Source organism: Hippocampus comes, unplaced genomic scaffold (assembly GCF_001891065.2).
Source record: "Hippocampus comes isolate QL1 unplaced genomic scaffold, H_comes_QL1_v1.1 scaffold82, whole genome shotgun sequence".
NCBI classification, from domain to species: Eukaryota; Metazoa; Chordata; class Actinopteri; order Syngnathiformes; family Syngnathidae; genus Hippocampus; species Hippocampus comes.
This window is the reverse complement of record NW_017805135.1, coordinates 1625676-1638717: the sequence shown is the minus strand read 5'-3', so window position 1 is coordinate 1638717 and position 13042 is coordinate 1625676. Positions and strand designations below refer to the sequence as shown.

Sequence of the window (13042 nt, the reverse complement as noted above, 5' to 3'; positions counted from 1 at the left end):
TCACCTGCCCAGCTCAAGGCAACAGAGCTGGCTGTTTGTGTCACCGCCGAGTCTGTCGGCAGCTCACAACTTTCATCAGGATAATGAGGGCTCAGACACTCCGCCGAGGCCCAGACCTTCTCTCCCGAAGCACGCACCTACTGTACTGTACTTACAAACACATGGCGAAATCACCACCGCCATTGCGGAGTCACGAAATTAATAGGCTTTATTTTCTTGAACAGAAGTGTAAGAACTCAGTTTCCTTGAACGGCAATGAGGAAAATTTACCGGTAAGTGTTGAAAAATATATGTTGTGTGTACAATATTTTTCCTTACGAATCTTCTGAACAGTAGCTTACAATTTTTTTTTACTAGTAAAAAAAAACAAAAACAAAAAAAAACATGGCTTAAGAGTTGTAACACTCTTGCAAACTTTTCTCTCATATATTTATATATTTTTTTGTTCTCACAGTTTATGAATTTGGCCCTAGTGCTTAATCATCTCCATGTTGAAACAACCAGGACTCGAAATAAGCTACAAAGTGACTACTGTGGCGTGTCATATAATGAAAGGAAATTGTAATTTTTTTTCCCATACAAGTGTATAAGGTTCTTTTTTTTTTTTTATATACTGCCCTTTTCCACGAGTAATTCTAGTACCTCAGTTCAAAAAAGTGCTTGAGGCATTTTTTTCTGCCTCGGGCACTCGTTAAATTATTTGTAGTTTACAGTGTCAGGATAAAAAGTCACACCTGCTGCAGCAACAAGTGTTGCATGACAGTAACATGCCAACCGCCATTGCGGTGAGAAGGCAAACTTCAAAATAAACTTTACCTTATAATATGTGGACATCAATGCCTCGGGACACTTTTATTTTTGAACCTGTGCCCGGCAGCGTGTTGCAGCGTGAGTCGTATTCCCAACTGTCGTTAGGGCCACCTTATAATGCCGTCACAAACTGTTGCCACCCACATCAGCAACATGTTTTCCTGAAATAAAGTTCAACTGCTACTTAAAGACAAAATCAGAATATTTTAAGTCACTACAGTTTTTTCTTTTATCGTGTAATGAAATGCAATTACCGGTCGTGCTTGTGGAGGTTTGGATGTGGGGGGCTAGTATTTGTGTTTGGCACACGCCACATGCACAGATCCGCTACAGGAATTGACAAGTACAAGTTAGTGGTTTGGTGATGGAGCGTTGCATCCACCAGTGAAAATGTACTTTGATTTTTGACCCCATTGAGACTCGCTTTTCTCTTCAGACTGAGCTGTAGCCTCTCTCTTCATCCTGATGTTCTACACGCTTTTGGTCAGCATGGTTATAAAAGCTGAACTCGGCCTTGACCTAGAAGTACAAGCAGTGGCTTATTAGCACAGGACCAGGATCACCCAATCAGAAAAGGCAAAAAGTGTCTAAAGTATGTTATTATTATTGGTCTTCGATTATTTTGACAACAGCTTATTAACAGACACTTTTTAATTGTGAGAAATGGGATAAAATTATTTCTTTTGATGAAATTCAATACAGAAGCTGTGCCTAATAAAGCGGCCCCATCAGAATCCGAGACCGCGGTAATATTTTCATCCATCCTCCCTTGCATCCAAGTGCTCCAGGCCTCTTTTACACGAGGCGGGAACATGAAAAATTCAGCAAAGGCGCTTTGAGCGAGCGAGGCGCCGCCCCACACTCCTCTGAAATGTTGCCGTGTTGTGACAATGATGAACAGAGACGTTAGAACACGACAGCGTCGGGCTGTCATAAGAGTGATTAGCGCACCGTTTTAACCATGATGTAAGGAGAAGAACACGATATCTTTGAGAGGCTATCCCTCTAATTCGGCCACTCTTTGACCGCGAGCTTGGGGGTCCGTAATTATATTGCAAATAGCTATTATATTGCATCATTAAAAAAACAAAAAAACAAACAAACTTGCATTACAATATTCCTTCGAAGCTGCGCACGTGAACAATTGCGCACTCTCACCCTCTCGGGGCACGCGGTGACAGCGGGCTACAATCATTCCATCATTTCCACCCCACATTAATCTACAAACAGGACACCAGACTATTCCCACTTCCATTACAGTTTCAGTAAGTGCGCACTCAGACTGGCTTAATTAATTATGGCTGAAATTGCCTGTGTGCTAAAATAAAAGTAACAAGCTTGGGCCAATTTTATTTGTGTCATAAATCTCCATTTGATGATATGTTCTATTTTGATGTAAATGTAATTTGAATTTTTTTCATAACATACTACGTTCACATACTTTGTTAGGATCGCAGGTTTTGGAGAGGTGTGAAACTGCTTTGGCCGCCGTGGATTGTAAATGAAATCAGGCCCTTGTGAATCAAATTGAACTGATTTTAGAAATCAGAATCGATACCCAGCATTGGTGTACACGCATTCCTTATTGGTCGCGCTTCAGTCGTGTTCAGCGTCTTCCTACGTGCACCGAATTCCGCATCAAATCTGAACGATTCCCGCAGAACCAGGTCACCCACAGCCATAATGAGGACAACCACTATAGAAAATGGATGGGTGGATTGAGATCTCAAGTGAAACTGACTTTTCAGTATCCTTGTGAATCGTGGTTAGCATGTGCGCAGCAGTCAAGAGTTCAAATCTTCGGCGACTTGTCGCATTCCAAAAACGTACATGTTCGGTTGCATAGAGACCCCATATTTTCCATCGGTGTGATTGTGGAGGGTGGTTTTGTTCAAATGCGCCCTGTGATTGGCTGGCAACCAGTCCAGAGTTTACTCTGCCTCTCACACACTGTCAACCGGATTCGCCACACTATAAAACAAGCGCTATAAAAAAATGGATAGATGTTTTTTTTCCCCCCACCCCAAATAAATGCCCCTTCCAGAAGATTGACTTCTCCACAATCCTCAGAAATACGGTGTTGTAATGAAAACACACATTTTTGCAACGGTTCCAGTTTGTGTCATAAACAGAATAAACTTAAGGTGGCATCAGCAGGACTTTGGAGACTTGTATAATGCTTCTACTATGCGGCCTTTTACATAAAACTTGCATCATCCGGTATTTAAATGTGTCACCGGCAGCTTGCGAGAGCCACAGAGCAAGCGAGACAGGGTTGGTCTCGGGCCTCTTCTTCCTCCACCGTTTGGCCGAAAGGTCAGATGGGCTATTTCCAAAATGCCCCGCGGTGAAAATCAATGGGCAAATCGCGGAGCTCGCTTCCTGTTTGTTGTCGCCGTGTCTGTGCATTTGGCCCGAGAAAGTCTTTGGGGAGGGGATGGGGCGGAGGGCGCGAAGGCCAGTGGAGATACATCATCGTGTCGGCGGCACGAGACACGTTGCGACCACAGATTCATCATCGCCGCGGTTGCGGTCTGCCAGTTGACACAGGAAACTAGAGGGAGGGTGGGGGGCAGCGAATAGAGGCGAGAAAGAGAGAGAGAATAAACACGATATGATTTTTATGCAGAAATAACAGTTATTAGCAGAAAAACTCTTCTATTCCCACTTATCCGTGTATTTTGGTGTTCTTTCTCCAAAGATTCCGTCTCATATCAAGCATCGAGAAGCCACGCTCAAAAATGAAAGTCTGCAGTTTTGATCAGAAGTGGCCATTGTTTTCATATTATGGATACTTTTTTAATTTTATTTATATTTTTTTGTTAATGAATAGAATGTCTACCAGTTTAGGCTCATCTTGACCAGTTTCAGTTGTCTGTCAGAGATTCTGTGTACTGAATTTCATCCACCTATACAGCATAGATGGGCGATGCAAAATCGCAAACCACTTGAGTTTTCAAAATACAATAGATGACTTGCTATGAAACTGTACCCCACCATCCAAATTCAGTTTCCCTCGTCAACATGAAATTTTCTTGACATTTCTGTCATGAATAGCCCCCAGCCCCCCAAAAATCTCAAGACGCTACGCCCAAAAAGACACACAAAGTGGCCATTTTAGGGTCATTTGGTCCATTTCTGGTTGTCCTTCAAAGAGGAACTCGAGAGCCAGAGATTTTGTCTGATTGCTACCAAATTTCAGCAACATATATTAGACAGATGGGTGACTCTAAATTGAGAAGAAGTTGAGTTGTTGTCACTATTTGCAGGTGGAGCATGTCGCCAGTGTTTGCTTTAATACACTATCACCAGCAGGTTTATGTGCATTTTTTTTTTTTGCTGGTGTGGAAACCGAAGGTGACTTATTTGCAGGTCATGGGTGGCGGCACCTGCTGACTATGGGGCGCGGCATCTATTTTGCAGTGGTCGTCAAACCACAGGACCTCAAAATAATTGACAAGAAGTTATAATGTTTTATGACTTAAAAAAAAAGTGCATGTCAACATATGAGGACCAGCGTGTCAATAAAACAAATGAACAATCAACTAAACCTGTTTTATCTTTTACTGTGGGGCCAATTCATAGCTTCGATATGATTGTGACGTTTATAATCTGGATTATATAGTCACGCAAATCTAACATTGACTGAAATTCACTTGTTAAAATGACTTCCTCCCCTCATTACACTTTGACTTAAAACGTTAATTTTAAAACTTTATTTGGGGAAAGTAAGATTTTGTTCTCATAGCATTGTAACTTTTTTCTCTACAAAATTTGAATTTGTTGTTGCAACACCCACCCTCACCCCCCAAAATGGCATTTTAGTTCCAATGGCATTGAGGAGTACACATGGTGGTTATGTTTAATACCCAATAGGAATGTGGGGGGGGCGGGGTTCTCCACTGTAAGGGGTCCCGAGACCCAAATCGTTCGAGAGCCCCTTCATAGAATTGCTCAGGAGCTCCCTGAAATTGAAAGAATCCCCAATAACGCATTGATGATGCATTGTATGGTTTGGCATTTTCATAACAGACGCTCTTAAGGATTGTACAAAAGGGTTGAACGTAACAAGGTGTTGTGCGAAAGCCAACAGTGAGCCCACTCACACACCAAGGTGCTCATCACTGATGGCTCAGTGCACGGAGAGTCCATCCTCATCTCTTTTCCTTTTTTGCCCACAGTCATTCCTGTGTGTGAGACTGACTCTCTCTCTCTCTCTCTCTCTCTCTCTCTCTCTCTCGCTGAGGCCTTTGTCGGAATAATTCTCCTCAAGTGTTATCTTTCCTGAGGCGCCGTGGCGATTCCTTTTGTCCATTTTGAATCACCAGCGAGGCTTGAAATGCCTTGAACATCCACCGCCGAGTTAATCCTGGCCTGGCTCAACTTTTGGACCTCTCATTTCAAATCGCCCTGCTGTTTATATTTTAGTCTTCAATTTGGTACTATTATTACCGTGACATATGCCCAGCATTAACATATTTAACCTTGGTGGACACGTAATGAACAGGCCTGAGTTTTTTTTATTTTATTTTATTTTATTTTTTGTAAATCTGCGTACTGTTCCTTATTTGGCCTGGCATCCTCCGCAAGTGACCAGGTCAGCGCAATGCCGGCCCGGATCCCACCCACGCCAGCGGCCCCGTCGGGCAATTGGCCTCGCTCCTCTCGAGGCAGCAGGCGCCAACGTGTCAAAGGACAACACGTCCGCTCGTGTTGTTTTGTTCTTCTTTGTATTGAGCCGGTTATATGGGCAAGTTCATAGGGTCTCCTCTTCTGGCCCGGCAGAAAACTGCTCGATGCTCTCACTCCCGCTAGGCATGCCCGGGGCAAGAAGGCCCAAATGCACGCTACCCTCCTCCTCTATCCTCAACCTGCCTTTCAGTCTCTACACTGATGTGCACTTCCCGTTGTTTTGCATATCCCACTTCATGGATCGTATATTCTGGCCTCATGGATACAGTGCCATGATAACGTATTATCCCCCTTCGATACGTCTTAATTTTTTTGCATAATTTCCCTATTTTAATGATGAAGATTATCAAACAAATGTTAATATCAGACAAAGATAAGCTTATCAAACATAAACTGTAGTTTTTGAATTTAGATTTTTTTAGTTTTTGTTTATTAAGGAAAACAACTGTTCAAGCTGTCTGACCCTGCGTGGAAAAAGTATTTTCCCCCACTTGTTAAATCATGAATGTACTGTGGCGAGTCACATTTTTCATTGACCACACTCCAGCCTGACTCGCTCCAGACGTGTTCAACCAAAAACTCAGCTGAAAAGAAGCTGTCTGACAAAATTAATTAAGATCTCACAAATTTACCACAAAATGCCAGAACAGACACAATACACTGTAATTGACATCTATCAGTATGGGAAGGGTTACATTACAAAGTCATTCCTAAAGGTTTAGGCCTCCAGCGAACCACGGTGAGAGCCATAACCCATAAATTTATAAAGCATGGCACAGTAGTGAACTTTCCCAGGAGTGCTTAGCCTACAGGAATCACGTCAAGAGTACAGCGATGACTCATCCAGGAGGTCACAAAGGGACCCAGGACAACATCCAAAGAACTGCTTACCTCCCTCGCGTCAACAGTGAGGAAGAGACTTGGCAAAAATGACATTTATGGTAGAGTTACAAGGTGAAAACCACTGCCGACCAAAAATAACATCAAGGCTTGTCTTACTTTTGCAAAACATATTTAAATGATTCCTGAGATTTTTGGAGGATAATCTTGCAAAACGAAAATTGAACTGGTTAGAAGATAAGTGTCTGGTTACATCCAATGTAAATTCAAGACACCTTTTTGGAAAAGGAACATCATACCAACAGTCAAACATGGTTTGGTAATCTGATGTGACTGGGGCTGCTTTGCTCCTTCAGTACCTAGATGAGTGAACCATGAATTCTGGTCTTTCCCAGAAAATCCAGAGGCAGAGTGTTTGGCCATCAGTTTGTGATCTCACGCTGTAGCACATTTGGGTTCGACATCACAGCGATGATCGAAAAGACATCAGCAAGTCAACTTGTGATTTATTATTTTTTTGTGGGGCTGGGGGACAAGACAAAAATAAGCTTTTGGAGTGGCCTCGTCGGCTTGAGCCTCATTGAAATGCTGTGGCATAGCCTTTAAAAAGCCATTTGTGCTGGAAAACCCACCTGTGTTGCTTAATTAAATTAATTCTGCAAGTAAGAGTGGGCCAAAAATATTTCCACAGAGATGTGAAAGACTCATTTTCAGTTGTAAGAAGACGTTTGATTTTGGTTGTTGCTGCTTAGGGTGGCCCAACCGGTTATGAAGTTTAGAGGGCAATCACTTTTTCACACAGGGCCATGTAAGTTTTGATTTTTTTTTTTGTTTTTGTGCTCCTCGCCTACCACTGGGCAACAAGACTGAGACACCCCATCTTCTGACTCAGCCAACCTCCCATTGATCAGGCGGTCTCATCGGCAGACTCTCTGCTCACAGCCGCCTTGCAATTTGCGGAGCCGGCCGTGGCTGAGCTCAACTCAGTTGAGAAAGGCACCAATGAAACCATCACATTCAGTCCGTTCACTCAAAAGATTTGTTTGTGTCAACAAATCCTTTTCAAAGGACACAGCACCATTTTAAACCCATCTCCCACTCCAACAACAACAACAACAACAACAAAAAAAGAGACTCGTTTATTTTTTTCAACTTCTATGTGCGGCCAGGTACCAGATGTCTTGCGGCCTGGTACTGTTTCATGGCCCGGTGGTTGGGGACACCTGTCCTAGATGTCAAGAAAAACCTAAGATGGGGAACTTGGAACTTAGTCAAGGTCCCGCTGTAATTCAGTCATCATTGCAGTGCTCCTGGAGTGCACCGCTGCTTTGTTTTTGTTGCTTTGTTGTCAACTTATGGTCTTGAACTTTCTTTCCTTCTTTTCCTTCTTCTTCACCTCAAGTCATGTTGTAAGAACCAGAAGAGGTAAAAAAACAACACTGTTCATCTGGCTTCTTTTAAAACGGTACCTTTCGTGTTCCTTTGTGTGTGTGTTTTCCTCTGTTACAAAAGTGCTGTAATGAGAAGGAAAACAAGGAGATTTTTCTCTTTTTGTTGCCTCAGAGGGAGAAAGCGACACGTCTCCTCGCCTGTGAGCTTCACTTTTGTCTTTGCGGCGTTCCAAGCGCTCCTTGGGAAGCGCGAGCGACGGGGGAATTGGGCCCACCCAAGCGACGCTTTTGGCAAGGTGCCGGGGATGCGTTTCAATTAAGAAAAGGGGGCTGCGTTCACCTTGCAAATCCCCCCCACGGAATTCTGACCCCACACCAACTCTTGTCCCATCTTTGCTTTGTGGTTGAATCCCAAGGTGTCGTCACTGCGGGCGTCCATACGGGGGAAGGAAGGACAAGAGCGCGCCAGCATCGGGCCTGCGTGTTTCCATTAGATTGTCATGTTGGGCTAATTAGAGAGCGGCAACATGATTCACCTTGTTAATTAGGAGCGCTTGCACACCACGTGCCCACCCGGGGGCCCACATAGAGAGAGAAAGAGGCTCAGAGGCTGCTTAGTCGCCCGCCCGCCCCCTATGAAGATATCCCCCCTTTCTCATCTACCTCGCTCTTCTTTTTTTGATTTCCAAATGAATAAATCATTGGCGGCGTCCTCTCTCCACGAGTGCGAATGTGTGATTTTTCATCTTTCCTGGATGCAAATTAGACGTGATCAATCGAAGGAAAGAGAGAGAGTGTGTGTGTGTGTGCGTGTGTGTGTGTGTGTGTGTGTGTGTGTGTGTGGGAAGGACATTTAAAGCAGGAAATTTTCCGTACATCAGCGATAATTTTAATGATCTCGGAATGGGCTGAGCACCTCCCTCCCAGTGCTTTAACAGGTCATGCAAATGTTAGTAAAAACAATCCTTGCTGGGACGCACACGAGCCAATAATCGGGCTGATTTTGAGCCAGATTCCTGTCAAAGTCAGCGAATGGATCTAAAGATTATCCTGTGGTTTGGGACTGATCCCCTGTGGCACCGTTCTGCCTCTTGCAGGTCAGGCGCTCCGATATTCTGATTTTAACACTGATTCTTCCCTTCCAACCAAAGTCAGGAAGGCCTCAATTGTCAGATGCCTCTAAAAGATTATGTTTAACGATTATCATGTGGTGTGGTGAGATACATCCCGTTTTACCATACTCACCGGTCCGTCTGGGTACTGTGTCAGACTTCTTATTTGGGTTAGGAGACATGCGATTGTTGGTAGAGGTGTCGTTTAAGATGGGGAAAACACATCGATAATCAGGCACCCGTTTTACCATACTCACCGGTCCGTCTGGGTACTATGTCAGACTTCTTATTTGGGTTAGGAGACGTGCGATTGTTGGTAGAGGTGTCGTTTAAGATGGGAAAACACATCGATAATCAGGCCGCTCAAAGTCAGCAAAAGCCTCTGAAACATTAGCTTGACTGATTATGGGGTGTGGTGGATCCCCCTGACGCACCATGCTGTCTATTGCAGAACACAAACTATAAGAGCACATTTGTTTAAAAAAAAAAAAAAATCTCACTGTATATGGGCTCTATAACATTTTGAAAATCATTTAGGATGGCCCCAAAAAAAATCGCTATTTGTGACAGAGGTTGATCTGCACTGCTTTTACATAGCAGACGTGTGACAGTTCCTGCCCCTTTCCTGATACGTTCTGTGTGGGAACTGGGTCCGGCTCTTTATCGTACCCCCCCCCAAAAAAAAATCAAATTTGGAGTAAGGGACACTCTGAAGTGCCTACTAAGAACCATTGCCTGGTTACCATCGTGCACTCCCTTAATGACCAAGCCTGAGAGCTGCTTTTTGTTCCTAGAAACATTCCTTATGCAGTCTGTCTATGTATCAATCTGTCTTTTGATTGATCATTTATCGATCCATCAATCAGTCAGACAGTCGGTCAGTCAGTCCCTCCCTTCCTCGCACTGTCCGTCCTTCCCTCCATATCTCTCTCCCTCCATCCGTCCGTCCATCCACTTTGTGTCTATAAATAATAACAGTAAAATAAAACTATTTTGATATTAATACATAATAATACTAATAATGTATTTTTCGCTGTATTCTAAAACTATTTCTTCACTAACGCTGCTGTGATGTGAATCGACCTTACAGCAGATCCATACCATGTCGTATCTCGTAAATAAGCCCGACTCAATCTTCATTTCTTTTTCTACTTGTGAACTTTAGAGTTGATTCCATGCCAGCAGTGTCCCCCCCAGGCGCCACATGTTATTATTGGGGGTGTTACCTTCACACCAAGACTTGTGTTGGTCTGTGAAACAAGAAGAAGAAGGGAAGGCAGGAAGGAAGTGCAGTTACGTACACGATGCCGAAAAGTCGACAGCGTGCAAAGGTGACTTAAAAGGCATACACAACACCAAGGAGAAGCTACCTACTGTGTCTTGTTGGGGGGGAAAAAAATGGGGGACCTGTGTAGGGTCCAGTCAGCCTTTAATGGTGCCGTCTTCAGTCGGAGCTTTCTTTTAGCTTCGTTCGCAGCCCCGCAGCCGATTGTGACGTCAAGCAGAGCATGTTGTGCTCCGCCAAGGACATCTGTCTGTAAGCGTCTGGGCGGCTGCGAGCCTCCCCTCAGGCCACGGGGGGTTGGAGGAGGTGGGGGGAGTCAAGAAAGGATGGATGGAAGGAAGGAGGAGAGGAAAGGCTTTGTTAAAAACAGCCAAAGATGGACAAGGACAGGTTGGCCATCGTGGGGAGCCAAACAGACATTTTTGTGTTTTTTTCGGTACGTTTGCTTCCATTTTATTGATTTTGTCATTTACATGTGTCAAAACAATCAAACAGTTCAAGATCTGAATGAGCATTGTGTGACAGGAACCATAACATGCGTTTTTTTTTTCTTTGTAATTTAAAGGAGACTGGTGCATTTTTGCCACCATTTATAGGGGACATAATTTACATTTTTTCCACACATATAGGAGTCATTTTTTTCACAGTTTAAAGGAGTCAAACTATGATTTTTTTTTTCCCCTCACCATTTAAGAGACACATTCTCTCACACTATTTAAAAAGGCAATTCCATTTTTTCCCCACTATTCACATGAGACACATGAGACACTTTGTCTTTCGGCAATCTCTTGAAGGTTCTCATCAATTTCCCAAAAAATGCATATTTTGTTCTTGACCACACTAAAGCACGTTTTTGGGCATGAAGCCATCTTATCAGAGCATATTGACAAAGCTACTCATAAAAAATGAGAGACATGGAAAGCCCTCATTTAGGGCTTTAATTTGATATTCGACCCAATATGGGCTGCTGTAAACTGACATTTAGGGTCTGAAGACCAGTGGGGCGTTGCTTTGTCAAATGACCCAATTCACGCCAAATTCGTTGTATGTCTCTATAATCCCGAAAAAGTCTCCAGGCCACTTGCCTGAAAACAAATGGGAAAGAAATCGAGTGTTTTGAAGCGGCCACTTTTGGCAAATTCCTGTTAGTGGCGTGCGTGCTTGGTGTTTAAGTGAGTTCACAGTCAATGGCCAACATAGTAGATGGATCCATCACAGGATCAGGCAAATGCAGTGGCCGTTACTCAAAGCTCTTTCCGAGCTAGATTGATTGTGAAAATGTTTTTACACATGCTGACCTTTTGTTGATAATTTGACTTTACTTTAAGTCGCCGTCTCCCCGCTTCAAAAGGGCACGGCTGGAATCGCTGCTATTTAAGACCCTTTTGCAAACACGGGGATATATATTTTTCATTTTTGTGTGCCGCCTTGGCAAATGTATGCATCCGGCCAGCAGTCAACATGAATCTGTGCAAACCTTTACTGTTTCTTTTGGTGATCTCTGTCGAGCGCAAGGTAAAGAGAGAATGCTATACTTTTTTTTTGGAGTTGCTTGCATGAAAGATTGGGGATTTCTCATTACTGTATGCATGATGTCACAACATTCAGTAAAATGCACCTTGATTGTGCACTGATCGAACTTGTATCTTATTGACACATTGAAAGACCAAATTGAAACAATTTATTTGAAGAACTTTGATTTTTATAGCATTTCAAGTGCAACATTGAACTTTCATCTTTGTCTTTCATAAAGTTTTTATTGTCATGATATTTTTTCAGCCAGAAATTTGCAGGAAATTCTCATTACGGATGCACAGATAATTGTGTTGCAATCTTATGAAAGCATGACACCAAACATTATATATATCAGACTGTTATTGAGTACTGTAATACAATTTAAATCTTATTCACCTTTAAAATTGCATACCTATCTTTGTGTATATACACGCCCATGTGTGTATGTGTATATATATATATATATATATATATATATATATGCAACAAAGAGCACAAGTCCCCTTTGTCCTGTATTTAAGAACAATACACATTTGTATCTTTAGGGAAATGTCGTTGATTCAGCGAGGACAACACAACTCAAAAAGGGGCAAAAGTCCAATGAGAAGTGAGATGGGGTTGAAAAGTTTAAAAATCTTTTTGGATCCTTTTGTTATTGTATGAGGGAATATGACAAAAAGACAACTAAAAGTATCAAGGTGGCAAATACATTTTGCATAGGCCCTCTTGGGATTGCTTCCCAATATTACCCCCGTAGCCCCACGCTCCCAACCACCACCATCAGTTTTACCGATCGAGATCAAATTTGGTGTACATGTCTATCATGACAGCATGCATAAAAAAAGTCTCTCCAGTACCCATGCCTGAAAACAAATGGGAAGTCTGACATTTTGAATTCAAGGGGCCGTTTTTGGCAAATCCCTTGTTACTGGTGTGCTTTGATTTAAGGCTGATGGTCAATTGCCACCTCATCCGCGTACAGGATAAGTGGCGGATGACTGTTCTTGACGTAACCGTTACAATGAAATTCTGTTAGAATTATACGTTTGAAAAAAAAAAAATTTGGGTTTCCAACCGTGGCTACAGTCCACCATCTGACTCAGGTGCACCGCGCGCGACGGCTCCAGATTGAAATCAGAAATACGTCTCCCCAGTGCTGTCAGTGACTGGAAACTTCCATGCGATGGAGGGCTTGCAGATGGCAAAAAAGAGGTCTTCATTTATCGTACGGTCATAAATCTGAAAACGCAGGCAGTTGCTGTGGGTGCTGGGAGCGCATGCCTGGTGCCAACTGCCAAGCTGGGGTGCCGGCATCCTGGTGCCATCAGGAAGATAGCTCTCTCTCTCTCTCTCTCTCTCTCTCTCTCTCTCTCTCTCTCTCTCTCTCTCTCTCTCTC

At 43.2% G+C, this 13042-nt stretch overlaps 1 protein-coding gene across 4 annotated transcripts in view; it reads left to right on the top strand.

Annotated features, from left to right (window-relative positions):
* Window positions 1-13042, top strand: part of LOC109513977 (transcription initiation factor TFIID subunit 4) — an 84086-nt gene that overhangs the window by 38448 nt on the left and 32596 nt on the right. For 2 of the 4 annotated variants that reach the window (XM_019866754.1, XM_019866750.1), the window contains one exon: window positions 7906-8551. The exons of 1 other annotated variant lie outside the window; for it this stretch is intronic. In XM_019866754.1, coding sequence (XP_019722313.1) covers window positions 7906-8277 — 372 coding nt within the window. In that variant the 3' untranslated portion in view covers window positions 8278-8551. Of the gene's footprint in view, window positions 1-7905; window positions 8552-13042 lie in introns of those variants that run through there. One more of the 4 variants, XM_019866753.1, reaches the window with a different exon arrangement.